Source organism: Fundulus heteroclitus, chromosome 7 (genome assembly GCF_011125445.2).
Source record: "Fundulus heteroclitus isolate FHET01 chromosome 7, MU-UCD_Fhet_4.1, whole genome shotgun sequence".
NCBI classification, from domain to species: Eukaryota; Metazoa; Chordata; class Actinopteri; order Cyprinodontiformes; family Fundulidae; genus Fundulus; species Fundulus heteroclitus.
The window spans coordinates 18693546-18721417 of NC_046367.1; the positions used below are offsets into that span (position 1 = coordinate 18693546).

Here is a 27872-nt window from a genome sequence, read left to right on the forward strand (position 1 = left end):
ACATAAAATAAATATTTCCTCATACAAATTAATTAAATCAGCTGGATGAAGCTCCTCGTGGTATACTGTGGATGCGTGGGATCGTTCAGACCGCTTGGGGGGGACTCGGGTATCCCATTCCCAGATCCGGAGCAGCAGCAGCAGCAGGAGCAGGAGCAGGAGGAGGAGGAGGAGTCTCGGTGTGGAGGAGGTGTCTCCACAGCCTAGCTGAGTGTGGAGCCGCGGTGACCTCCTCCATAGCGAGTGTCTCCCTTCACCATCGTTAAATTTCCACCAAACAAAAACACGCCCACGGGAGGAAGCCAGGCGCTAATCCGCCGTCGAAGAGCATCAGATCGGGTCTTCTTCGTGTTTTCCCCCCTTGGCCCAGGCTGAAGCGGCGCAGCGGCAGCGGCAGCCGGGGCCAGGAGCGACCAGCATGCATTCAGACTGCAGGCTGCTATGGGCAGAGCGGTAATGGTGGGCAGGGGACCGACAGGGGCCGCGGTGCTCGTCCTGTCCCTGCTCATCCTTCTCACCGCGGAGCGCTGCCGAGGGCAGAAAGGTTGGTGCCTCGCTAACCGTGGGGGGTGGAGGTCTGTGAGTGAGTGGCCCGGATAGACGAACACATCCCGGTTTCTAGCTGGCTGCTGGTAGGAAGCCTTATCGTCCTGAAACCTGCCTTACATGGCCGTGGGTTCGCGGCCGTGGGGTTTAGCTTCACGCCGCGCGCGCGCGCTCCGGAGGTCGGCGTGGTCGTGTGGAAAACGGCGAAAGGTGGAAAAACCAGGCGAACCGGTTACCGAAACTTGTCTTTTGCTTCGTGGACGTGTTTTCCCAACGAGCCGCAGGCTCAGAAAGGATTTAGTTTTCTATCAAAGTCACCATGTGTTTCTGATTTTTAGCCTCCCCTCCCTCCCTTGTGAGCTATTTACCGTTTCAATTTCCCATTTGTTTGGCCTTTTTTTATATAGGCTGCTTTGCTAAAACCTCCGTTTAGGGCATTTTCTGCACCACTGAGCTCACGTAAATGATCGCTACACGTCACACAGGATTACACGAAGAACAAACTGGAACCAAGCACATACATTTTAGATGTTTAAAGAAGTCCCAAAGCTGATCTCTGGTTTAGTTGAGCTACACTCAGGTGGATCGGGTTATATCCGAACCCTTTGGGGGGTGGGGGAGCAATGCAGTGTAAACACGTGGGATCAGCGTGTTCTCTCTTACCTTTTTAAATGCTTTTTATACACCAATAGATGGTATTAATTGTGTTCTGGGAGATCTTGTTCAATCTGCAGTTTTTCAGTAACATTTGCGTCATTGTTGCGTTTTTTTGTCCTGCTCATCTGGATCATGTCCACTCATCAGGGGGCTCTTGCATAACTCCAGGCTCGCAAAAATGTCCACTTGGCACCACAGAGTGTGCCTGCAAAGTTGGAGTCCTATTGTTCTGTATAGGACTCCTCATGGCTGTGTGTCAACCACAACCTGTGCAACATTTAATACAGCAGACTTTGCGATTCAATTTAAATGCAATCTCACGCCTAAATGAAACCTAAATATACCCAATAAAACATCACAGCTATTCTCTGGGTAAAACAAGCAAATCAAAAACGCGTACTGGTACAAAATGTCTGTGCATGCGAGTCTGATGGCGTGATTGCACACACAATCGTGGCCGAATAAAGCTGATTTGGATTCTAAAGCACAAGACACACCGGAAAAACGGATCGTATGAAGGTGTAGCAATTACACCAGGTTGAATTGAATGGGGCCGGGCAGGCCGCCTGCGGTTCTCTGCTACTGTGTCTAACGTAGTTCCGGCCAAGTACTGTAAGGTGAACTGTATGCAAGTTCTGACCAGGTTTGTCCCCATATTGGTTCGTCTGGAACACACAGCTCGATAAATAATCAATAAACAGTGTTCTTCCTGGTGATAGCTCAGAAGTACAGATAGGTGGAACGGCAGTCTTCTTTGAGCTTGTTCGAGCAGACGCTGCTTTACGTTTACTGACTGCCCTGCTTGTTTGTACTGCCAGAATCTCCGGCACATACTCCCGCGTGAATACTAGGCCTGTCACGATAACAACCTTTTCTGGACGATAGATCGTCCCCGAAATGATTGCGACGAACAATAATATTGGCGTTCGTATACCATTTTCAACTGATATGATAATGGCATGATAATGCAAGTACATCGTCTCAAAGTTCAATGAACCATCGTTTCTACAGAACGTCTCACAGGGGAACAGAAAGACTGTCTTCTGTCTGTAACGCTAACGGCAGCGTGAGCAATCCAGCTACCATAATAAGTTGTTATTACTAAACGGGCAACGTTTAGTTCTGATTCGTAAAACGTTGAATTCAGGGACAGCTTTAGCCGGGGACAAGTCGTCCAAATCGGGGACGTCTGGTCAACCTAAACTACCCTGTAAGTGCGAAACATTTTGCACTGCCCTCTTTGTATTTCGTTTGTCAGTTAAACAAGCCAGTGATCGTGAACTGTCGGCAAGATGAAGACGGCCCTCGGTTGTAGTTGTTTTTCTTTTTCCCAGCTGGAGAAGCCGATTGGGTGATTATGTTTTAGGTGCAGATATGCATGCTTGTTGTATTGCCGCGTTTAGTCGCTACTGTTCACCACGGTCGTTCAGTTTCAACCCAAAGTTCTCCCACACTGCAGCTGTCACATTCGGCTTTGAAATAAATATCTCTGTTTTTCCCAAATCTTAGCTTGCATATCTTTAGCTTTCAACACCTCACGGAGCTCTAATGCTACACTCTGAGCTATGTAACGACATCATACGCATGGCAAATATCTGACGCAAGAGTTCACTCCTCCCCGCGATAACGGGAATTATGGAACTTATTTGAAGTTATCATGCGATTAATTGATTTATTGCTAATTGCGACAGGCTTAGGGAATCCTCGATCTTGCCAGTCCGGTCTGTAGAGGGACTCTCTACCCAGTCAGTATGTCCGGGAAAAAAAAAACGGATTGGATGCAAGCGTTGTGTTTTGTGCTTAAGACCCATCCAAAACAACACCAGTAATCCTCTGCCACTGGTGACCTGTCAGCTAATGCTAAATACCAAGAGTTTTGGTAGGGTGCTTATGATTTTCAGAATGGTCTTTTTTGGACTACCAGCGTTTTAACCAAATGTTTACGTTTACTGGACAGGATTTACTGAATAATAATGTTATTGCCTGAAGCAATATTAAATTTTTGCTTGGTTACAAAAACGTAAACACAACCGAAGAACTGAGATGGCAATTCCTGCGCACTTTCATCATTTAAGCCTTCAGTGTAAATGTTGCGTACTCTGAACATGAAAAACACACTTTCCGGAGAATAAAGTTTCTCACGGGATCTGATTTCTGTGAAAGGTTTTGGTCAATGTTTGCAACAATGTTTTGTCTCCTTAGTGGCTGTGATAAGTCAGGACATTTATTTGTACCTTTTTTTTCCTTTTAGTATATAGATAATTATTGTTACTATTAGCAGAATACCTCATTTAAAAATAACAAATTTTAAACCCATCAAAAACACCTACTTTAAAGACATTCCATTAAATAGGTTTGGAAAGCAGTTTGTGAGTTTGTACGTTTAGGTGTTTCTATCCTGCCTTTTTATGGGTACCAAACAGAAAAGGTAGCCTCAAGAAGTTTTGTACCAATCACCTGTCACTTCTAACCCACGTTGGGTCATTTTATGGGTCTCCAAAGAAAAACATTTGCTAGCGGGAGACCTCTGGGACGTATTTTGGTTAGATCAGGGGTCATAATCTGTCGTATTTGATCTGAGTCAACTGGGCCCAAATGTGATCAGAACCGCAATCCATGGAAATGCAGTATAGTAGAAAACCTCAGAACATAATATACATTACTGAGAAAAATCCAAGCCAATGGCTAAGTAGATGAGTAGCGAACAGCAACATGTAGGTTCATATTGCGAATGGCTAACTGGCCTGGAATCTTGTTAAAAAAAAAACAACAGAAAACCAGTCTTATCCTTGGACCCTGCATTATTGACTGAAGAAGCATTTTAATTGTGAGATTTATACTCAACAGTGGACATTTGTAAGTTTTAGGATCAAACAATTAACAAGTAGGGAAAATCTTGCATTTTTCCCTAACCCTTATGTCTAAATTCAGTGCGGCTGCCATGCACACACAACTTAGTGTTTCCACAGTAAACCAGCGTGTATTTGAAGTCTTATTTTTGTGCATCACTAACTTGCATCACAAACTGTTGTTTCTTTTCATAATTGGCCATGTCCTTTAACGTCGGTCTAAGCTTATGTTCTGGGATCTGAACCGTGATAAAATCAGATTTGAAGTCATTCTCAGATCAAACTTCCAACTTCAGAGTTTGGCTGCTTTGTTACTGTTGGATGCTGTGAGGATATCAGTTGTATTTTCTTCACTTTCTCCACCACTCTATGAGCTTTAGCATCTCAGCCACCAAACTCTATCAAAGTCGGCATCAAGGGCAGTGAAAGTCCATCCAGCTGACTGGATATATTTTTGGCACACAGAGCATTAATAAATCTCATTAGAAATGTAATGGCCTACTAAATATTGCATCAAAAAACTCCTTTTTCAATTGTAATGCAGACCACATTAGCATTGCGATGATGACTGCTTGCTGTCTTAATCAATACCCGCATCAGTATGAGAGCCCTAGAGATGGTTAGTTCTTCAGTTTTGTGTGTTGGTGTTAAATCATAATCCTTGCTTCCTTTTGTTCAGATTATTTACAGGATTCTCTGTAATGGAAACTTGCAAGTTTTAAAAATGGAAATTTGTGATTATATATATTTTTTTATATACGACAACACATGCATGTGTTAAATTTCTAACAAATGTTTTTAATATTTTAATACTTTTCCCCCGACTTCCTTGTTCAAACAAGGTCTTTTTCTATTAGATTAAACAAATGTGCTGAGAAGTTTGGTTATAAACTTGCCTCTCTCACAGATAATTACTGTGCTGTCTACTGGATGTTACATTTAAATATCAGCAAAACATATAAAATGTTTATTTTTTCTTGTAACTTTTTTTTAAGCAATCCATTGTAGCTACTAGAGCATCTTGTTTTTCTTTGTTTCGTATGCTGGGTTTGATTTGTCTCTGAATCCTGTACCCAGATTAGTTCTTATTGCAGTTCAGGAAATCAGCGGGTTGTCTTTAAGTCGTGGCTAAATACTATTAGAAATGCAAACAAGTAACACATTCCATTTTTATTCCCTGAATTCAAAAGCTAAATATATTTATTCACATATATAACTGCAGAACTTGCGCAGCAGCAGTATATTCCGACAACTTTGATTTTGTTTCAATTGAACAAGAGCCATGTTGGAAACTGAACTCTGGGTGGCTTGGGGACATTCTTTTCCCTGTTGAATTTTGGACTTTTTGGACATTTTTATTTATTTATTTATTTTTTTTTATTTTTTTTCTTCATTTATTTAGGTCGTCCCCAATGTGGAACTCCAAAATCTTCTAAATATGAGTTAAACTTGCTGTGAACTCCTTGCATGATTGGCTGCATCGAATGGCAAAAGGACGAAAACCTTTTATTTCAGGAAATTAAATATGTTTTTTCTTTTTCTTTTTAAGGCTGTGTTCTCTCAGACCTATGTAACCACTTCTTGCAAATGTATTTTAAGCTGTAATGGTAACTATTCAAGAACCTAAGACAGCACAGTTTGTTTCAAAGTACATTTTACAGATAAAAAAAGCTAAATGTTTAAGCCCTTGTTTGTTTCATTGAATTTGCTTTGTAGTCAGCGCACCAGTGGGAACGTGTAATCTGCCTCTCTCTGCCTCATGGACTGTACATCATGTTTGCTTCGTGCAGAAATGTGTAACCCAGACTTGGTGTTTTGTCTTAAAAGCAAGGTCGCGATTTGTGAGCTAGTGCAAGGTTTAAAGTCTCAAATCATTTGCATTGTTAACACTAAGGAGCCTCTGGCTTTTCTAGGCAGCTGGTTGAGGTTGTTCAGATGTAAGTAGATACCCAAAATATGTTTTTGAGAGAAAGGAGCTAAAGGGAGAAACGAGAAAGCCAAGACAAGTATGTTTTCTTTTTGAAAAGAAGAAAAACTTCAAGGTTTCCGGGGTCTTCCAAGAATCATGCAGGGAGATTCACCCAGTCTGAAAGCATTTGTGCACTAAGCCTTAGACGGTGCTTTTCTATTGAAGAGGAGCAATGAAAGGGCTTTTACACTAGAATCACAGTCACCTGTTTGGCAGGCTGGGAGGAAATTAGGGTTAAGTGCCTTGCACAAGGACACACGTGACAGGGGAGGAAGCTGGAATCAACCCCACAATTTTCTGCAGGTTTCTGATTACATGATGGCTAGCGTCTGGAACTCTTCGTCTTAGTAGCAAGATCAGGAACTGTCAATTGGTGCAGGTTTTAAAGTTTCCATGTAATTGTACAATGGTAGAGCTTGTGAACAGATATTGTACATACGCAGGAGGGTATTGAGGTTTCCTAAAACTTTTAACTCGCTGGAAAGTTTCCAGAGATAAACGGCTAAGGGGAAATGTAGAAGTCAAGACTAGACTTGCCCGTTGTCCTAACGAGAAAGAAAATGGCAAGGTTTGATTCAACCTCCAAGAATCGAGAATCATTTATTTTATTTTTTTGTCACTTTGTAACTATAAGGAAATGAGACGCCAGCTCTGACTGCACGCGTAACATACAGACACAAATCAAAACCACCCATGAAAAAGCGAAGAATGGGCGTTCCTAGAGAAGACATTTCAGAAATGTAAAAACACACTATGAAAAAAAAAAGCTACATTTAAAGGAGGAATAAGCAAAATGTAATTATTTTATGACAAACTAAAAAATAGGGACGGAAAGAACTGAAGGTAAAATTTCAGATGCACCATGGTATGACTTCACACACCATCTCTCCATGTTCTCCAGTCTCTTGTTTACAAAGCCAGGCTGGCCGTGACGGCGCATGCCTGTACGTGCATGTGAACAGCTGTCACTCAGGGCTTAGCCCCTCCCACACCACCGTCAGAGCAGCATAGCGTGGCAGCAAAATGGTGGAGAGCACACCCGGCGGATCGAAACGTTCTCTTGCTAACAGCATTAAAAAGTTATGAGTTACTTACTTCTTCGCTAGACATGTTCCTCTGAAAGGTGATTTGTTGTTTTGCTGTGTTTTTATCCTTTGCAAATATGTGCCTATTAGGTGACTGGTGACAAGGGGAGGGGAAAGAAAGGGTAGAAGTAGACCATGGCTTGTCATGCATCTTGTTTTGGTCTATAGACAGTGCTCAACGGCCCCTCAACAGTGGTGAAATTTCCCCTATTGCTCCTTTAAGGTTAAGCTGTACAACAGAGGCTGAAGACCTATCAGAAGGAAGAAGCACACTGTGCTATTACTAATAGATAATACAGTATTTTCAGATAATGAGATGTTCAAAAGGAAATAAGAGAAGCAGCAGTCAATTGACAGAGCGATAGTAATAAAACTGTGCAATTTGCAAAAATCAACCAGACAAAAACTCCCTGAGAAACTAAAAGTGTGCAAATAGACATTAGCATATGAGAGGCAATTTAATAATCCTCAATCGGATCAAAAGTGTTTGTAACATGTAACAAACAGACTATGAACTGGGCTGGTGGTTTATTTGATTCTCAGCAGGAGGCGACAGCCCTCACAGCATTGTGAAAGAAGCTGCTTTTAGTCTAATAGTTTTTGATTTAATGTTCCTGAATAATTTTTCTGATGGAAGCGGTGCAAACCGTGCATTAGCCAATATGAAAGCATTGGAGCATCTTCCTGTTGTGCCACACAAATGCACCAACAGTCCTAAATGAAGCAGTCATTAGATGTGAATGTTAATCTGAAACTTGATCAAAAAGGGGACCCTGTGGAGTATTTAGACCTGGCCCAAACTTCTCCCTCAAATTTTACAACTGCTTAGACTTTAGTCAGCCGTATCGGTCCATACTGACATTTCAATAATAAAATTTTCATTAATTCCAAAGGCTGTTAGAAAAAAATGCATCAGGTTTTTATGCAAAGCCTGAGTGTGTTCTACGTGGGGTTTGATCGGGGGAGTTTCCTGGCCCTGAACCCAAAAATGTCAATAGGAGCTACTTTGTGATCCATTGTGCTGGAAAAAGCTTTGGCTCGTTAGACAACGTTCCTCCTTTTTCCAGATGTCCTAAAGCAGCCTGAGAGCGACCTTTTTTTTTATAAGGAGAAAAATAAATAACTTGACCCCTGTCCTCTGCAATGGAGTTCTGCTACTTCTTGCAGAAAATCAGTCTGTCCTGGATGTTTTGGAAAGGGCCTGTTTCTATGTCCCCTCTCACCAACACTGCACAAGCATCACACATTGTCAGTTTTATTGTGACTAAAAGCACTGAACCAGCATGCTGCCATTGCTGAGGAAAGCTGTGCACCGGTGGCAACACAGTGCTTAAGCTGAATCTTCTAGAAGGTATAGTAGACAATTTTTTTTCCAGACATGTAGGTAAGAAACGGCAAAGTCACTTTTTCAATGCACAAGACCACCTTACCTTGCTCTTCTGCCCCTTCGAGGGATATCGCGAGAAAATACACTCTGTACTTATTTCTTTCTTCTGAGGCCTTCCTCTTCTCCTAAACTTGTAAGACATAGTTTGTTTCCTGCGACTCTCAGCCATGTCCAAAGTATACGGTGAGATCAGCGGAGCTACGATAAACGGCTGAAACCGAAGCCAACCGGATACAGAAACACTAGAAGTGGAGGAAATTAGGAAGGAAGGAGCACGCACACTGGTGTTAGGTGAGTGTGTCACAGTGATTGGCATGTGGGACAACCAATAGATGAGGTGATACCACCCAGAACGCAAAGCCAGAAAACGTGCACCGCGGTGATGTAGCGGACAGTGGAACCAAAAAAAACATCGGCGTGTTCACACGGACTAAGACTGTAGGATCATACATTGTATTATTCTTTACCCGTGTAACATCTCAAAGGAAATAATTCTGTTTTTAATTTGTGGATATTTTAAGTATCTGTGTGTTTCTGTTGCCCTGCAGGTGATGGCTGTGGCCCCAGTGTGCTCGGCCCCAGCAGCGGGACCCTGTCCTCTCTGGGGTATCCGAGGACGTACCCGGACAACAGTGTGTGTGAGTGGGAGATCACTGTGCCGCGTGGAAAGAGGATCCACTTTCGATTTGCTCTGCTGGACCTACAGGACGGCGACTGCCAGGTCAACTATCTCCGCCTCTACAATGGCATCGGACACGAAAGGAAAGAGATTGGTGAGAGGAGAAAAAAAAAAGAGAGACGGCGATTTTGTGAAACAGACTTTTCAGCAGCTGCAGGTTTTAGTGGTTAACACTTTTTTTTTTTTTTTTTTTTTTGGAGTGACTTTCAGATGCTTTCCATCAGATTGGGTCAGGCTGCTCGTTGTCACAGTTTCTAAGTGGTTGTGAAGCCCTCTTAAAGCTGTCCAACAGTCCTTTTCTTCTTGCCGCACACCCATTAAGGTCTGATTTACGCAGTTGTTGTAACGGCAGATTCTACCACCCAGCTGTAGATCTCTCTAGCTCAGCCAGAGTTACCGTGTTTTGCTGCTTGTTTGATGAATGCTCTCCTTGCTGACCGTCGAGGTGGACGGTTACGTGTCAGTAGGTTATATTCTTTGCATTTTTCAGATGACGGGCTGATCAGAACTTCTGATATCCTTTAATAACCGAACTAGAGTCGCACATTATTTTGCAAGCGTATTGTTATTGCGATATCCATGTGGATATAGCTGAGAACGTGCAGTTTTTTGAGGTAAAGAGTTTGTTATTCTTATAGAAACAATTCAGATGGAAATATAGATTTTTTTTCTTTATTTATTACTTATTTTTTTTACATTAGCTGGATTAACGAATCTTCATCTGGGGTTTATGTTTGCTATGAACCCAAAATACATAATACCTTCACAGATATTGCCGTGTAGTTTCTTTACCAAAGCCATTTTAAACTTCAGCACAACGTCATCGTGGCTGACCTGTCTGCTCTGTCCTTTGCTCTAATGCCGTTTGTCCACTAATGTTCTCTAAATAACCTCCAAAGCCTTTACAGAACAGCTGGATTTATACCATGTGTGTAGATTAATCGACACACACGAGGACTACATTTACTAATTTGATAACTTCTGAAGGCAGAATTTTGCAATGGATTTTATTTAGGGAAATTATGGTTAAGAGACCTAAAAAATAAAAGAACACTTTTTAGCATTTCTTTTATCAAATGATGTGGAATCCTGTTTGTTTTTATCACATTACTCATATATAGTTTCTTTAGGTGGAGGGAAAGAAAGAAAGAAAGAAAGAAAGAAAGAAAGAAAGAAAGAAAACTAATAAAAATAACTATAGCTTTTGAGTCGATTTACCTCAACACAGATCACTTGCCAGTATTCCTGTTTTTAAGCAGAAAGTCAATGTTATCATTATATGTATTATGGAGTTTATTTGGGGTAGATCACCGTAGAGACGGTGAACCATTATCCTCGAGCTCTGCGCCACCCTGTGTACTTTGACACATGATACTGAAACACAAAGCAGTTTCACCTCTGTTTAAAGAACGCTCAGAAACACAATGCGGTGCAAGATGAGTTTGGGATTTCATGCCGTGCAAAGCGATAACAGAAGGATTATTCTCCGAACGGATGGGTGTTCTTGACGGTTCCACAAGCAGAACCCACTTTGTGCGGAGGGGAAAAAACACGAGCTTGTCTCGCCGAGCTTGCATAGCTCGGTCCAGATTCAGTCGGCCAGAGACTAAGATCATAACCAACATTAAAATAATTGGCATTAGGATGAGTCTATGTTGCCCGCAGTCTGTTTGCACTTCTAAGTCCTACTATAAAGTCCTAAAGGTGAGGGAATTGATATTTTTGTAGCTCTTTATAAATGTTAATTTCTTTATTTTAAGAAGCTGATGTTTTGTATGATGTGCGTTGGATTAAAAAAAAACCCATCAGACCAGCTACCAGACCGTTCATTCAGCAGATAAAGAGCTAAATGTAATATTAATAGATTGGAGGCGAGAAAGGTTGTGCCTGAAACTCGGGTCACCTTGAGTCCCAGTGAATTACTGTTGCAAACAACTTAATGATGTTACATAATTACATTATCCTGAGCCGTGCAGTCCCCGCTGGCTTTAGTGGCTTTCATGTTTTATCAGAGGGCTTTTAGAAATGACATTCCTCTGGGTTGATCCTTTTAAAAGATGTGAGCAAAGCAGCTGAGAAAATATGCTGAGCAGCTAGAAAACCGTGACCCAGGACAGGTAAGGTAGCATTGCTCGTTTATTTTTAATGTAATGTTTACTTGTCCCATTCCAACACCTCATACTGGTGGGAGTGTCACAATTTTAAAACTTAGCACTTAGTCACCTTTTAGTCAGCTGCCCCTGAAAGGATAACCTGACCTGGTAGATGTTTAGAGGCCTGCTGCTGCGGTCGAGCTCCGTTGTGCGTTTGCGATGGTATCGTCTGTGTGTTCGCGTACTTGCTGCTATTATTTTAATCTGGACCGGGTCAGGAGTTAAACTTTGGTCTGCGTTTATTTGTTTTTTGGTTAATGGGAGGCTGGATGAAATGGCTGAAAACGGCAACAGATTCACGTTTTATGTCACACAGCTTGCAGAGTGTTAGTGGTTTTCTCGTGAAATTACAAGTATCCAGGCATACTGAAGTTTAAAAAACAAACACAATTTAAAAAAAAGCAAATATTTTCCCATATTGTCTCCAGCTTCGTAGAGCACAGCGTAATGCAGTGCTGCCCTGCCCCCACCCGTTGCTGCACATTGCCAGTCAGCTGGCAGAAGGGAGGTTAATATTTTTTCGTATACAACAAATGCTGATCGGTGGGTAAATATTTCCTGTCCCGATAGTCATGGTGTGAAAACCGTCACTGTTATGAAGGTGACGCGGTTTGAAGACGGTATTTATGAAGCTGTGGACACTGGACAGCGTGTCTGGAAGGCAGCTGAGAGCAGGCTGGCTATCTGAGCAGATACCTCGACTAATTACCATCCAACATCAGCCTGTTATACCAGTGTTTCTCTAGAAAGGACAAACCAAAAGGGTATAATATTCTGTGCAATAAGCACAATAAAACTACTATTTTGTAAAATGGGCATTTTTATTCCATCCTTTTTATTAAGTCCTTGTATCAAAATAAATAAAAACTATAAATGTCACAGATGTTTCATAATCACAACAATCAGTTTATTTGAGGTTGAGTTAGGCGCATTGGCAGCTTTACATCAGGCCAAGCATTTTAGTTTTTAGTTGTGTAAATAATCTGGTATTTTTACTTAAGGTTATACTCTGAGAAGCTGCTGTAGGTTTATGGCTATTAGAGGTTTAGAAAGTGTGGTTGGTCACTGGAACTGACCAATCAGAATAGAGCGGGTTCTGATTGGTCGGCTCCAGTGACCTGATTGTATGTAAATAAGTAAGTAAAACTTGATTTATGTCGCACCTCTCAAGATTAGAAACAACAAAGCGCTTTACAACAGAAGACAAAAACACATGACGACATTAAACAAAAAGCAAATTTAAAAAGATGCATTTTTAGCCGACCTTTAAAAGAAACCGCCGATTTTGATTGGATCTCTGCTCCACAGCTCCGTCAAGGATGATTGGATAGTTTAATTATTCACATGTGAGTGCAGACGGAGTCAAATAGAACTGCCACGGGACAAAGTGTTATGTTTTTGTACTTCTTGCTAATCACCGTCTTTTTATCATACCGTCACAGTGAAGTACTGCGGTTCGGGCCAGAAGGTCGATGAGCTGATCGAGTCCTCTGGTAACCAGGCGACTGTCCAGTTCATGAGTGGGATGCGTGGCACCGGGCGTGGAGTCTACCTGTCCTACTCCACCACTGAACACCCAGGTATGCTCCGGCTGGCTTGCTCTGCGGGATTTCTTTTATTTGTGCTTCATCCTACAGCGGCATTTGTTTTAATTAAGAGACCTAAGCACTGAGCCTGGTTCCATTTGTGTTTGGGCCCCCGGGGGGTAACCGTTAGCTGAGGACTGATTGTGTTAGTCACAGCTGTTTTGTTTCTGTAAGCCGGCTTCGTTTTTCTGGCTATGAAGTAATTGTGTTGTCCTGGAAGAAAAAAAAACAAACGTACGCAAATCCTTTTTACCATATGGGTTTGTGTAAAAGCTGGCGACGTGTTGCTTTCTCCTTTTGTTTCTGTACATCATCCGACCTGTACCATCAGATGAAACCAGATGTTTACATACTGTATAAAAAACAGGGATCCCGCTGCATAACATTGACTTTATCAAAGTCATTAAAACCAATTCGGCCAGATGCTTGGAGCCGTTGTGCATTTGGATGACCCATCTGTGGCCAAGCTTTAAACTTTCAGGCTGATATCTTGAGGCGCTCCTTCAGTGTTTCCACGTAATGCCATTCCCTGATGTCTTCTGTGAAGAAGCGCACCAATCTGCCGTGCAGGGAGAAACATTCCCGAAACATGATGCAGCCACCCCCGTACTTGGGATGATGTTCCCAGGCTTGCATGCGTCCCTCTTTTTCCTTCAAAAGTGATGACTTGACGGTCATTGGGGCCAAACACTTCAATTTTAGGTACATCAGACTGCAGCGCGTGTCTTTAAAACGTCTTTTCTTTGTATTCACAAGCTGTAAAACGTTTCTTTTAGAGCAGTGGCTTCTTCCTCCCTGAGTGGCCTCTCTTGCCAGCCTCAGCACTAGGTCTTTGGTTTTCCTCCTCGGGTTAATTCGCACATTTCACACCACATCACGGGTCATCTCGGGGGAAACAGATCCTTTCTCCTTCCTGAACAGAATGATAGCTGGACCTTCACCTTCGTTTGATACTTGCATTTAACTGTTCAAACAGATGAATTTGGCCCCCCTCAGGGTTCTGGGAGAGAATGGAGCAGACTTGTGGAGGTCCAGGTCTCGGCAATTTCCTGACTCTTCCATGATGTCACACAAGGAAGCACCACGTTTGAACGTTTTTTCCGTAAAACATGTCCACGGGTGTGCCGCCATTTAACCCAAAAGTTGTGAATTAACCCCATCAGGACTTCGGCAATCCTGATTTAACGTCAGTGGTTTAAAGACAGAGGGATTTGTTCTGTAGTGCGTCTAAATATCTGGTTTCCCCTGTAGTTAGTAGGTTGAGCTGGAGTTATTTTTGGCTTTAGGAGGTAGAACTTGTAAGTCAGGGTGACTCAGACGTCAGTTCACACGTTGTTCTGTAAGTTACAGAGAAATTTTCTAATGTTTTAAAAAGGGAGCGATAGCCGCGAGAGATTCGGCTGAATCACACCGGGCGGTGTTTTTCCCCCCCATCACAAAGCGTGTTTGCTTCACATGAAAAACGATCGTTTAGGTGAGTGTGGGTGGGCATCGCCATGGTGATTTGAGGTGGCTTTTGTTTTATTATTTTTTTTCCGGCTGCTCTTTGTTTGTCGAGTGGGATGACTCGGACAATAATAATGTGGTCGCGGCAGAAGGAGGCCGCAGGTGACCACAGAGCGTACACGACATTCTCAGCGGCTCACATCATCCTGTGAGACATGGCCGGTGTGTGTTGATCAGCCACTGCACTCTTTGTTGTTTTCAGACCTTCCACGGAAAGATTGAGCTCAGCAGGTTCAAAATTCATATGGCTGCTCCTCAGGTTTGTGGCTCTAGATTCATTTCCCCCTCGTGACGTTGTTTCAGACACAATGATGACAAACCCAGGGCGGCTGAAGTAGGTTGGCAAGTATAGTAGCTTAGGTTAGTAGGAGCTTTACTGTGGGAATGTTCTGGTCCGAAGCCTAGCCCATCTGTGCTTCCCTGATTGAAACACATTTGACACGGCTCCCACGGTTAGCTGTTGGATGTATAACCCTTTTAGAAGAGCTGCACAACATATAGATCGGCAGTATGAGCGTCTGCAGTAGCTCAGCAGTAAAGGATGCCTGGACGCGATGTTTGGTCGGACGTAAGATTTCCAGTGCCACGCACTCATGCTCTGCACCCCGGCTGAATGAAGTCAGACTTCCCTTAATGCCCCATCAGGTGGCTCTCCTTAGTGCCTGAGACGCTACGGCTCACGGAGGGCTGTGGGGAAAAGGGGAAAGGGGTTAATCCTAGTCATAACAGTCGTACCACGATGTTCAAATTCCCAAATTGGTGCCTGAAGGCATTTCAAAACTTTTCTAATCTGTTGGCAGTCAATATCAAGGTGTCGCAGATGTGAAGGTAACTCGAACCTGAAGCAAAATCCAGTGTGCAGCAAGCTCCGTTTGCAGAATGTACATATTCACTTTATCTTGGGTGTGGCTAGAGTAGTCGTCTTGTAATTGGAAGGTTGTGGGTTCGATGACCAGCTTCCTCTTCCCACATCTTGCTTGAGCCCTAGTTGCCCACCGATCTGCTTATCGGTGTATAAATGTGTACGCATTTGTGAGTGACTGGGTGAAGGTGGCTCACCTGGGTGTAGAGCGCATACAGTGGTCAGTAAGACTAGAAAAGTGCTCTAAAACCAGTCCATCTTGGCCCAGACTCTACTTCTCTTAACTATATATTTATAAGTAAAAGTTAATATTATAAAAATGTGTTCAGACCGGAACTGGCGAAAGCGAAGGGGGAAGACATGCAGCAAAAGTCTTGAGGTCAGCAGTGCACTGCAAAAAGGGAACTAAAAATAAGTAAAATTTTCTTGAAATTAATGTATTGGTCCTTGATTTGAGCTGGTAAATAGGATTATTTGCCAATGGAATGAGTAATTTTACCCCTAAAATAAGACGATTAGATATACTGCACTTGAAATAAGATGATTGAGATGAATTGTTCCTATTTTAAGTGTAAAAATCCTATTCCACTGGCAAATAATCTTATTTACCTGCTCAAATCAAGAAATATTTTCTTATTTTTAGTTCTATTTTTGCAGTGTGAAGTATAAGGGTTGCTGGCCCTACCGCTAGCTACCGTGTTAGCAGACAATCCCCACAGTGAAACAAGGCGGAGGCAGCGTCATGGGGATGCTGCAGCTTTGACACAGAAGCTGGTTGGAGTTGACTGGGAGATGGATGGAGCGAAACAACAAGGCAATTCTGGAAGGGAACCTGTTAAAGAGATCTATAAACTACACTAGACATGCAGCCAGAGCGTCACGGTTCAGGCAAAATGTGTGGCGAAGCTTCAAAACTCATGTTCACAGAGTTTCTCCTTTCACAATTAAGTTTGTGAATCAAAGGAGACGAGAGGTATGAATACTTTTATCCCTCCGCTACAAGGGATCAGGAATCATTTGGTCCGCTCACACTGTAACTCCCATGTGGTCGATCGCTGCACTTTAAAAGTCTTTCTAGAGATCGTGGTTCTAAGACGATCGATTGCACTTAAGGTTGCGGCCGGTTGCTTACAGAGGAGCAGAGGTGGTTTGTTTTGCAGCAACATGCAGGGGAACCAGTTCTGATGGTGTTTGTTTGCCTTCGCAGATCTAATCACTTGCCTCGACAAAGGATCTGATTTCCCCGAGGCAGAGTTCAGGTGAACAGCGCTTGCTTTGTATTGATTGCTTGATTTTATTTCATTTATTTTTCTTTGCACAAAGACTGAATTCATTGTGTCTTTTTTTTTCTTCCTAGTAAATACTGTCCTGCGGGCTGCTTGACATCTACAGAGCAGATCTCTGGGACCATGCCAAACGGCTACAGAGAGGTGAGTTTATTTCCCAGGGCCCCCCTTCTCTGTCCTGGGCCGATGACCCCCACAGAACCCGCTGCTGTGGCGCAGGTCACGGTGGCTGAGCCTCTTAATGATGACCTCATTACAATTGTATTTTATTGGAGCGTATTTGCTGGAAGATGGAGGGAAGGGTGTTCCTGGCAGATGGCAGGACAGGGAGGAGCGCGGGGGCGTGCTTTGGGGAGGGAGGCGCCCTGCAGGAACACCGAGGAGGGGCAGGGTCACTGGGTGAAAGGGAGGCTGGACGATAGTTTGGCTGAAAACGATGCGGTCCAGCTGCAGGAGCGCGACGAGCCGAGCGGCAGGTCGCGTGTTCCCGGAGAGGCAGAGACCTGCAGAATGAGTCAGAGCTGTCGTAAAGTTAGGAGGGACACTCCGGGGTCTTTTTGTTTGCAACGCGGCTCATTCATGCTTTGCTCCGCGGAGGATGTGCGCGCGCTTCCAGAACGTTGATTCTGGATGCATAATTCAAGGCATGAGTCGCTTCACCCAGATCCCAATCTTGCGGCTTACGTGTTGCATTCTGTCTCAGTGCACTGCAAAAACGGACCTAAAATAAGTAAAATGTTCTTAGAACTTGTGTTTTTGTCCTAGATTTGAGCAGGTAAATACAATTATCTGCCAATGGAATGAGTATTTTGACCCCTAAAATAAGTTAATTAGACATCCTGCACTTGAAATAAGATGATGGAGATAAATTTTTCCTATTTTAAGTGTAAAAATCTTATTCCATTGGCAAATAGTTTTATTTACCTGCTCAAATCAAGGACAGATACACTCATTTTACGAAGCTTTTACTTATTTTTAGTTCCGTTTTTGCAGTGTGTTGTGGAGCTCCTTGCCTCTGCGTCACGTTTCCACGCCTGTGGTTTTCTCCGTTGGAGGCAGGATGCAGCGACTTTGTCGCGGCGGTTTGCTAAAGCTCTCCCCAGGATGTGGTGTGTGATTTTTTTTTTTTTTTTTGGGAAGTTTTTAAGAGTCACGACCAAGGTGTTGATGGCTTGTGGCAAGGTTTAAGTGCTGCGTTCGTGCATAAATCCCAGCGTGCTGCATGTGCACTCGTCACTCTGCGGGTCACCAGTTTTCCCACAATCTCCTCGGCTGTTAATTCCGCCGCGGGTCTTTTTTCCCGTAATAAAACTTCGTGCTCCCGCTGGAGCGGCTGCTCACACGGAGGAGCTCCTCCTAGCTGGAGAGTCGGGGTATTTCTCAGCTTCTCTGTGATGTGGAAGCAGGTTTGGACAAGAATGCAGCTGGCAGTGACTCATCTCCATCGGCGGCTGCCAGGATGGTCCGCACAGAGGAGTGACATCATGCTGACTCATCGGCTTTTATCTGCTGGAGTCTCAAGGTTAAAGTGATCGCACTGCAAAGCAGGACGGACACCGCCGCACCTCACAAAGGCCACTTCTTATTGGTCGCTGCGTCATTTCAGCTTTTTTTTTTTTTTAAGACCTCATCTGATTAAAATACAGGAACATCTGTTTTAATGAAAGTCAATTTCAACATTAATGGTTTCAGAGGCTGTTTTCTTCAGATTGCCAGGAATGGGTGATTATGGGTTAATCCTGCATCACAATCTGTTGAGTCTCAAAAGCAATATCATCATAATAAAAATAGACTTCATGGATGTAACATTTGTAGGGCCGCCCATTGAGGCTGGCCAGCTGGATGGACTCGTGCCACCCCTGGTGTCCATGTGACGGAGATGCTAACAGTGATGGAGGGTGGTGGCGAACTGGAGGGCGATGGCAAAGAAAGTACTGTGGAAAATGTGGCTTAATCATTACCAATATCGTGATATTTTCCAGAATCGAGTTTGATGTAATGTTAGAGCGTCTTTTAACCAGAACTCCGTTGTTGCATCAGGATTTATGAAGATGGGAAAAGTGCAGAACCTTCCCCAGTGGTTGAAGGTCGCACGGCTGCTTTAAGGGAAGTCTTGCAATAATTCAGCAGCACGGGTCTCAGTGATCCATTTAGCACCCAATTTTAGTATTAGGGATGCTTCATAATATCAAAAAACAAAATGTTTTTATTTTTTTTGTGAATGTAATGTAACATGCTTCTTTATGTATCTATTGTCTTATAACGGAATTTTTATAGTAGTGTTTTATGTGTGAATGCAGTGTGACACATAGTTTGGACTATATAGCAGCCTATCTATCTATCTATCTATCTATCTATCTATCTATCTATCTATCTATCTATCTATCTATCTATCTATCTATCTATCTATCTATCTATCTATCTATCTATCTATCTATCTATCTATCTATCTAAAACTTAACATATAAGTTCTAATTGATGTAAAAATGGCAAACCAATTGGCTAAAGTCGGAAGCGTTGCCCTGATTTAACAATAAACCTTAGCACTGTTTTTAGTAGAGCTCATTTCATGTTAGGAGGCCACAGTTGTTCATCCTGATAAGTTCCCATATGAGCACGCTTTGTTGTCCGGTGATACCTCAAATGTTGCCCAATTATTGTCCCTTGGTTCCGTTCATAGCTGTGCAGTAAAGGTTCACAGCAACAGCCTCTCGCTCCTCTGCTTCTTCCCGCAGTCGTCCCCTTTGTGCGTGGCGGCTGTCCATGCTGGCGTGGTGTCCAACGCTGCGGGAGGCAAGATCCATGTGGTGAGCAGCAAAGGCATTCTTCACTACGAGGGAACACTGGCTAATAATGTCACTTCCACTGGGTGAGAAATACAGCCGCGGCGGGATGCCGCTCTCTCCGGCCTCGACCCCGTTGAGCCCTGCTCAGCGATTTCCTTCATGGTTTCTCTTTCTTCTTCTTCTTTCAGAGGAACTTTATCAAACAGTCTCTTCACCTTCAAAACAGACGGTGAGGTTGTTTTTTTGTTTTATTCTTGTGAGCCGTTGCTCTGTAAAGATCGGCTACACGTACTTGTTTCCAGCTTCTACGCAAACGTGTCCAAACGTAATTCCTTCTGTGTCACCTACGGCGCTCAGGCTGCTACGGGAGGCTGGGTCTGGAGTCCGGTGGGGTTGCGGACACTCAGCTCAACGCTTCGTCCGTGTTGGACTCCGTGAACAGCACGGGCCATCGCAGCGCGTGGAGGCAGTCGGGAGCTCGTCTGAAGAAGGCCGGCCTGCCCTGGGCTCCTGCACACAGCGACCGGCAGCAGTGGCTGCAGGTCGATCTCAAGAAAGAGAAGAGGATCACAGGTACGTCATTTTATAGCTCTCCTGTTCTGCTGCTGTTAGCACCAAGGCTTCTCTCTATAGCTTTAATAGTTCATGCTTTAATGTGCATAAAATCTTTCGTTAATGGTATGGCGGACTGCACAGTAGAGTGGTTGATGGTATGTGCCGACAAGCTGGAATCAAACCCACAACTCTACGACTGAGTTGCCCCGTGTGCATCTCAGCAGTCCTGTCACCTTCAAAGACAGGAAGTCTTTCCACCGTTGCCATCAGGGGTTCAGGACACGGTGAAAGTCTACAAGAAAATAACATGAAACCCACATTTGTGCTCAGATTTAGTTATTTTTGGGCTTTGGTTCTAAACTTGTGACAGGCTAATGAACAGTTTTTTTTTTTTTGTTTTTTTTTAAGTAGTTTAATGCAGTTCAATTTCCCTCATCTATTTGTTTGGCGTCTCACTCCTTTTTCCTTTTTCTTTGGATTTTGTAACTCTGCTTTCAACCCGTTGCGGAACCAGCAGCACAAAATGTGAATACTCCCTGCTTCTATCATGGTCTGACGAGTTGTAAAAAAAACCCAAAGGTTTACTACTGGGGAAAACAAAAAATAAAAAAATAGTTTCAAGTATGCTGTGTATAAAGTCCTGCACAAGTTTCTCCCACAAATGTTTAGCTCAGTATTCAGCAGTAATAAAGACTTTGTACATAAATACTGCACATGTGAAGTATTTTTATCCCAGAGCTATTTGGGGAGCAATAGTTGTTGGCTAATGTATGTCAAGTGTAACATACTTGCGTTATTCTTGCTAATGTAACATTTAGGCTATGTTCACACTGCAGGGAAATGCGACCCAAAACAAGTTTGGTCTTAATATTGTCGGCTCCTATTGTTGCACAACGTTCCAATAAGGAGAGACGCCGGTCAGTATTAGTGTTTTTTTTTTTTTTTTTTTTTATGAAACTTTATTGAACACTTCTAGAAACAATAACATTCACCATCCCATAAATAGCGAATGTCCGTGTGACGTTTCCTTCTGTTAGCTGCGCGTTGCGGGTCACTTTGAACCGTTCAGACAGAAATATGACGGCTGTCAAATAGTAATATGAACGGCCACCCACCCCAAAAAAAAATCAATTTCAGCAAGAAAAATCGAACTTGAGCATTAAGACCTGTAGTGTTAATGCATCCTTAGCCAGTTGGACAGAGTCTGACTGTAGCAGATGTTTCCGCCAGACACAAGTACCCAAAATGCTAAAGATGACACACAGCGTGATCGAAGCAGAGGAAAGAAGAAAACGGGCACCTTGGACAACTGATCTCGTCATCAGTATTTAAGAATATTGCCACCATCAGTAATCTGATTGTTTCCTGTCTGTCTGTCCCTGCAGGCATCATCACTACAGGTTCCAACCTGAAGGACTTCAAGGGGTACTTTGTATCAGCGTACCTGGTTCGGTACAGCAGAGATGGCAAGGAGTGGCATTTCTACAGGGAGCCTAACTCTGCACAAGACAAGGTACAGAAAGGAGGCGCAATCTATAACCCCCCCGGCTAGTTCAACCATTACGTCATCTCCTCCCCGGGTTTTTATTTTCCTCTAAATCAGCGTAAATGGTTAAAGTCGTTCCATAAAGCTGCACTGCCGGCGTGCTTTGTCTCCCTAGCAGCTATTATTGACTGAAAGATGCAGATGGCAGGAAATGAGAGCAGGCAGTGGTTGGAGTTAAGTGCTGTGATGGGCGAGTCGGGACACCAGGGCTTTAATAATGAAAGGATATGGATCGAGTGGCTGAGCTGCTGTCTGTGATGGTTCCCTGTGGGGGATTCTCACATTCCCTCCATGTGGGGGAAGAAAGGAGTTACTAGCTTTACCAGTGGGCAAATCACTGTTGTTCATTGTTGTCTCTCTGGACTTCTAGCTTTCATAAAATAAGATGTTCCCCCTCTCCACCCCACCCCTTTCTTCTTCTGTGGTAGATTTTTCAGGGTAACACCGAGTACCAGGAGGAGGTGAGGAATAACTTCATTCCTCCAATTGAGGCTCGTTTTGTGAGGATCAACCCCACCTCGTGGGGAGAGAGGATTGCGCTAAAGCTAGAGCTGCTCGGCTGCACCGATCATCGAGGTAAAGGTTGGTTCATTAGCAAGGATGCCTTTACAGTATTGAAAAGTCTTAAATCTTACGCAAAAGTGTCCTCAACCCTTGAATTTTTTCCGCTTTTGGTTTATATAGTTATCCTATAGGGCTGTCTTAGTCAGATCTGTCCTGTAACAGAGTTTCTGATCTACATGGGGCTTTCTGAGCAAGTAAAGGTGTAGTAACAATAAAAAACAACAAAAAACACAAATCTAAATTTTATTTGGGGGATTTATATGGAATAGACCAACACAAAATAGCGCATTTTGAAGTGAAATGAAAGCATTTTCAACATTCACTGCAATTATTAATTCTAAAAAGGGGTGTGTGCAATATGGCTGAAAAACAAATCATGATATAAGGGCTTTCACACCAGTCTATCGATAATTATAGATTGATTTATTTTTTACCTATTTGAAATAAGGATCGGGGGAAAAGGTTGAATTGAAATTGTAACCCTGTTTAAACATAAAACCTTCATCCTTTTAAAAGAGGGCAGCCGTACCACCAACAAGCCTCGCTTGGCCGTGATAGGTTGAAAGGCCTACACCTCTGGCAACATCTCCCAGAATGCCGTGCGGTTCTGGATTGGAGCTCAGCGACATTATAGATTATTTTATTCAACGCATTTTCTGTTGATATTGATCAGGTGTCTATAAGATGGATGCTATTGTTTTATTGCCCAGACCCAGTGTGCGTACATATTCAGACTATTTCTTCCCTCCACTAAATAAAATCCAATGAAACCAACATTTCTGCATCATGGTACTGGGATGCTTTGCATTTGCAGCAAAGGCAAGGCTGGTCAGAGTTAGTGGGAAGATGGATAGAGCTGCTACAGAGCAATCCTGGGAGAAAACCGAGGCCGAGGTTCACCTTGTAGACATCCAGGTTTATTCATGAGTAAGAATGGGCTGGAAGGGTATCCAATTGATATTTGGAAAGACTGAATTAATGTTCCCAGATGCTTCCTACCCAATCTGACTGAAATTAAGATATTTTAGAAAAATGGGCAGGATGTGTTGTTCTTTGTGTTGGTTTATTACACAAAAATCCCAATAAAATACCTTGAAGTTTGTGGCTGCAATGGGAGTATGTGTGAGGGGTATGAATACTTTAGCAGCAGGACACTGCAGCTTTTGGATGAAAACGTTTATTTTGGAGAAGCATGTACATTTTTACATGCTTCACCGATCCGTTGTGGTGAAGAGACAGCTGAGCCAAAAGGCGAAGCTCTCGATTCACCGGTCGATCTACATTGCTACCCTCATCTATGGTCACGAGCTTTGGGTCGTGACCGAAAGAACGAGATTCTGGATACAAGCGGCTGAAATGAGTTTTCTCCATAGTGTGTCTGGGCTCTCCCTCAGAGATAGGGTGAGGAGCTCAGTCATCCGGGGAGGACTCAGAGTAGAGCCGCTGCTCCTCCACGTCGAGAGGAGCCAGTTGAGGTGGCTCGGGCATCTGGTCAGGATGCCTCCTGGACGCCTCCTTGGTGAGGTGTTCCGGGCACGTCCCACCGGGAGGAGACCCAGGGGAAGACCCAGGACACGCTGGAGGGACTATGTCTCCCGGCTGGCCTGGGAATGCCTTGGGATTCCTCCTGAGGAGCTGGCCCAAGTGGCTGGGGAGAGGGACGTCTGGGCCTCCCTACTGAAGCTGCTGCCCCCGCGACCCGACCCCGGATAAGCAGAAGAAGACGGACGGACGGACATGTACATTTTTAGACTTTATTCTCTCTGGACCTATTTTGTTTAGGGTCCAAAAGATCAACAACCTGTGCTACCTTTCAACCTGAATGAAGAATTACCGCTTTTACAGGGCAGGAACATCGTTAAGGGACCTTCACTTTGAAATAAAAAACTGTTGTTAGCTCCATGTGTAAAAACTACAGGGTTAGTTTATTTATTTTAAAGTATGTTTAGTAAAAAAAAAAAAGTTTAATTTGAGACCAAAACACATAAAAACAGTGTTAGGATTAAAATTCAGGAATCTTACTTCCTTTACTCGGGTTGCAGAGCAGGTCATAAAGTATAACTCTTCTTTATTTTTATTTTCTTGAAAATGGGGTTTAATTTGTAAGAGAATGTCATTCCCAGTTGTTGTTTTTTGCTCCCAATGTAGGTTTTCCCTGTGGTGTTCTAATAAAAAAGGCTTAGTCAATATAAAAATATTCACTTTTACTTACTAGGAAACCTGTAGTGTAGAAAAGCATAAAGTAGCATTTAAGATTTGAAGGAACTCTGATCAACACTAAAGGTTTTAAACTTCCAAAAATTATACATATTTTGTTCTGACAGTGACGTTAAGGACTTTTCCCAAACTGTTCACCCCTTCTGGTTCTACTCCGCCTCCTGGGAAGACGAAGCACCCGCCTCATCTCAGCGAAACCACGCAAACCCCAGAAATCAGAAACACGACGATGCCGCCCCACGCTGGCCAAGGTAGCTCTGACTGGAACAAAACCTCTCATCCTCCCTGGAGATCTTAGTGCTGTGCTTCATGTTGCATTTCCGCCCCTAGACGTGGTGTTGATAGCAGTCCTGGTGCCGGTGGCGGTCATGGTCCTCACCGCTCTGATCTTGACGATGGCTTTTGCTTGCCACTGGAGGAATAAGTATGCCGCTTCTCTTCTCACATCTCCTAAACCTAAACTTTCCCCCTTGCGTGACCTTTTTTTTTTCTCCTTTAAAGGAAAAAGAGCGCAGAGGGAACGTACGACATTCCCTACTGGGATCGCACAGGTATGTCGTCGCTTCTGTTGGTCAAATCTTCACGAGCGTGTTGAAGCTCTGTAACTCATTGCTGATGTGCTGCAGTCTGGTGGAAAAGCATGAAGCAACTGCTGCCCTCCAAGATGGTGGAGACGGAGGACTCGGTTCGCTACACCACCCCCGAGGTCGGCCGGCTGACGGGAAGAAGCGCCGTACCCAGACTGCATGCTGAACCTGCAGGTACGCCTGGGCTGGGCTTTTTTTTTTGTTGTTTTTTTCCCCCAGCAAAAAGGGATCAACACACTAAGGCAGACGGTCATAATGTTATGTGGGATTTCTGTAAATGAACAGCTATAGCAGGGCCGGATTATCCATAAGGGCCAGTGCCCAGGGGCACCATCCATGGGGGGGGGGCACCACATGACACATGCTTTAAAAATATATTTTTCATAAATTGTTATATTATTTACTTGAAATTGTTGAAAGACCATGCATTATTCGTTTTGTGAACACTGATGTCACAATAATAATAAATGATAAATAAATCAAGATTTTTTTGATTTCAACATTTTAAAATGAGATATTTGAATATTGCTCACTGCTCATATGCCTACATGTAGTTGTGCAAGTTAGTAAATAGTAAATTAAATTATAGACATCCCCTTGAATATGTCTGATGTTTTTGACCGGAGGACAGTACGGGTAAGGGGGCGGGGGGGCCTTTGAGGTATAGTGCCCAGGGGCACCACATTGTCTTAATACGGGCCTGGCTATAGGTGGCCAACTGCCTCCACGTATTTTTGCCCCTGGCAGCTGACACAGTTATACCGCATTTCACAAATTTGCAGTCTGGGCAACTGAATTGACATTTTGTGGTTTTATTTTAGTGACAAATCTATTCAATTTAGAATCGGCGTGACAGCAAAAAGATTTTTATATACAAGTATGAATAAAGTCAGGTAGTAAGGGGTGGAGGAGGAATCACGAGTGCTGATAAATAGGCCTGACCATTATTACTTTCTTTGGGCACGGCAGCCATATTGGATTCTTAACTCTGAGCCTTTTGCTCTTCATTTCTGGTTTTGTCCGCAGAGTATGCCCAACCACTGGTGAGCGGCGTGCCCACATTAGGAGCCAGATCAACCTTTAAACCGGACGAAGGGCCGGAACCGGGGTACTCGGACCCAGACCTGTACGACGCGCCCATCCCACCCGGCGTTTACCACCCCTACGCCGAACCGCTGCCATCTTCAGGGTCCGAATACGCCACGCCGATCGTGGTGGACATGGGTTGCCACCTGCCCTCAGCGGTGCTTAACATTGTGGGCTCGGGGCCCACCTCGCTGCTCTCATGGACAGACAGCAGCCAGTCCGGGGGGTCCATGTATGACACGCCTAAAAACGCCAACGGACAAACCACGCCCACCCAGGATCTGACCTATCAGGTTCCTCAGAGCAAAACCCAGAAGTCAGCGGGGTAGAAGTGAAGAGTCCAGACGAGCTGGGAGGGTTTCCGAACCTGGCTTTGAGTCTTGAATGAACACTACCTTTTAGCTTCAGATTCAGCGGGAGATGCCTGCATTTCCTGAACGTTTCTGCGAGGCCACAGACTGCTTGCGTGGCGCCTTTAGAGTCCTATCACTGAAACTGCGATGAATGTGTTGGTGACGGAGAGGAGGAAGCCGACTACTGTTTGATAAAGACTTTGTCCCCGTTTGTGATGTGTCCGTCTGTTCTCTTCCGAAGCTGTGATTTCCACCCGGACGTTTTGGCTTCATCCAATCACTGCATGTTTTCGTAAGTCGCTTACATTCAGATCTTTAGGAACCTCGTGTCATGGTGCGTTGTTGGACCATGTAAAGCCTCTTTGTGGTACGTCTTATGTTTTAAAGCATGACTTGAAATTGTTAATAGTTCTTGGAATTCCATCACTGCAATGCTTTTAGCTCGACCGATTTTTATCCGATATTTATTTTTATTTCACATCCTGCTGACTACAGAGCGGCCCCCACCCATTTATTTTTTTATTTTGTACCCTTCCTGTTAGCGGATCAATCTGTTGCACTGTTGTAGCTGATTTTTTTATTTTTTTTTTAACATGACTTCAGTCACATGAAGTATTTTACATTTTGGGGATAAACTATCCAGTGAATTTTACTGTCGGAGACCAAATGTTGCCTTCTGTGATCCAAATCTGTGCCAGAAATGCAAGTTCAGCCAAATCACCATTAAAGCAGTCTTAATTCAGACGGAGCCGTTTTAATATTGTTGCAAGAGGTAGTTTGTCCTGATTCTTGTTGTTGTTTAGTGTTTTAAATCGGTGTTACATCTGTGCTGAAGCATTCAGATCAATTTTTCTCGTCGTCTGTGTGCATCCGTGTCTGAATGTGCATTTTTCCAGTCTGTGTGTTGGTTTTATTTTAACCATTTGTGGTTCAAACGTTTAAATGTTGCACCGGTAAACTGCATTCCTCTCCTGCACGCCTGTGGCACTGATCTGAGCAAACACTGGGTGACAGGAGGGCAGATGGTGGACGAACGTGCATCAAGCTGCTTCATGTTTCCACAGACCGGCCGCCTCAGCTGTGCGACGGTGGGCCACTGTCACGCGCTGATTGTCTGTAATAACCACAGAGTGATTTATGGAGTTTAAAGTTCCCTGCTTGCATAAGATAAGAGCTTATGACTCACTGATTGGGGGGGCGGAGGAATAAAAAGCTGTTTTTTTTTTTTGTAAAGAAAACGTTTATTTCTTTCACTGCTTCACTGAATAATTCCACTTTAAATTCAGTCATTACAAAGTAAGGTAAATAACATCAGAGGTATGCTTTGAGTTTAAACAATGCATATAATTAAACATGCGAAATGAGCTGAAGCTGCACTCTTAGGTAGTCGGTAAGTGTGAAACCTTATTAAACTTGATACAGGGGAAAAAAAAGCTAAATAGAGATGCACCAATCAGAGCTCAGCAGCCGGTTTGGTGAAACTTAAACCTGCTGATAATGATTGCTCTTTAAAAACCATTAAAAAAAAAACAGATCTTTAAATATCTTTCTTTGTGCTGTGTTTCATGGAGGAGTTGCTGTAAAATGGGCATTTAACACCAAAAAGGTCTCAA

The 27872-nt window shown here is 43.5% G+C and overlaps 1 protein-coding gene across 2 annotated transcripts; it reads left to right on the forward strand.

Annotated features, from left to right (window-relative positions):
• The first annotated feature begins 164 nt into the window (after nt 1–164).
• On the forward strand, nt 165–27484 carry dcbld2 (discoidin, CUB and LCCL domain containing 2). 2 transcript variants are annotated; one of them, XM_036139108.1, is made up of 15 exons: nt 165–544; nt 9042–9266; nt 12768–12905; nt 16487–16538; nt 16637–16709; nt 19301–19434; nt 19540–19580; nt 19709–19924; nt 21292–21419; nt 21881–22034; nt 24341–24484; nt 24564–24657; nt 24735–24784; nt 24860–24994; nt 25847–27484. In XM_036139108.1, exons 1-15 carry the CDS (start codon nt 442–444, stop codon nt 26233–26235), a joined length of 2076 nt encoding a protein of 691 aa, XP_035995001.1. In that variant the 5' UTR covers nt 165–441; the 3' UTR covers nt 26236–27484. The 2 variants fall into 2 exon arrangements, with proteins under 2 accessions (XP_035995001.1, XP_035995002.1); XM_036139109.1 differs by having other exon boundaries at nt 21881–22028.
• Nucleotides 27485–27872: the final 388 nt, after the last annotated feature.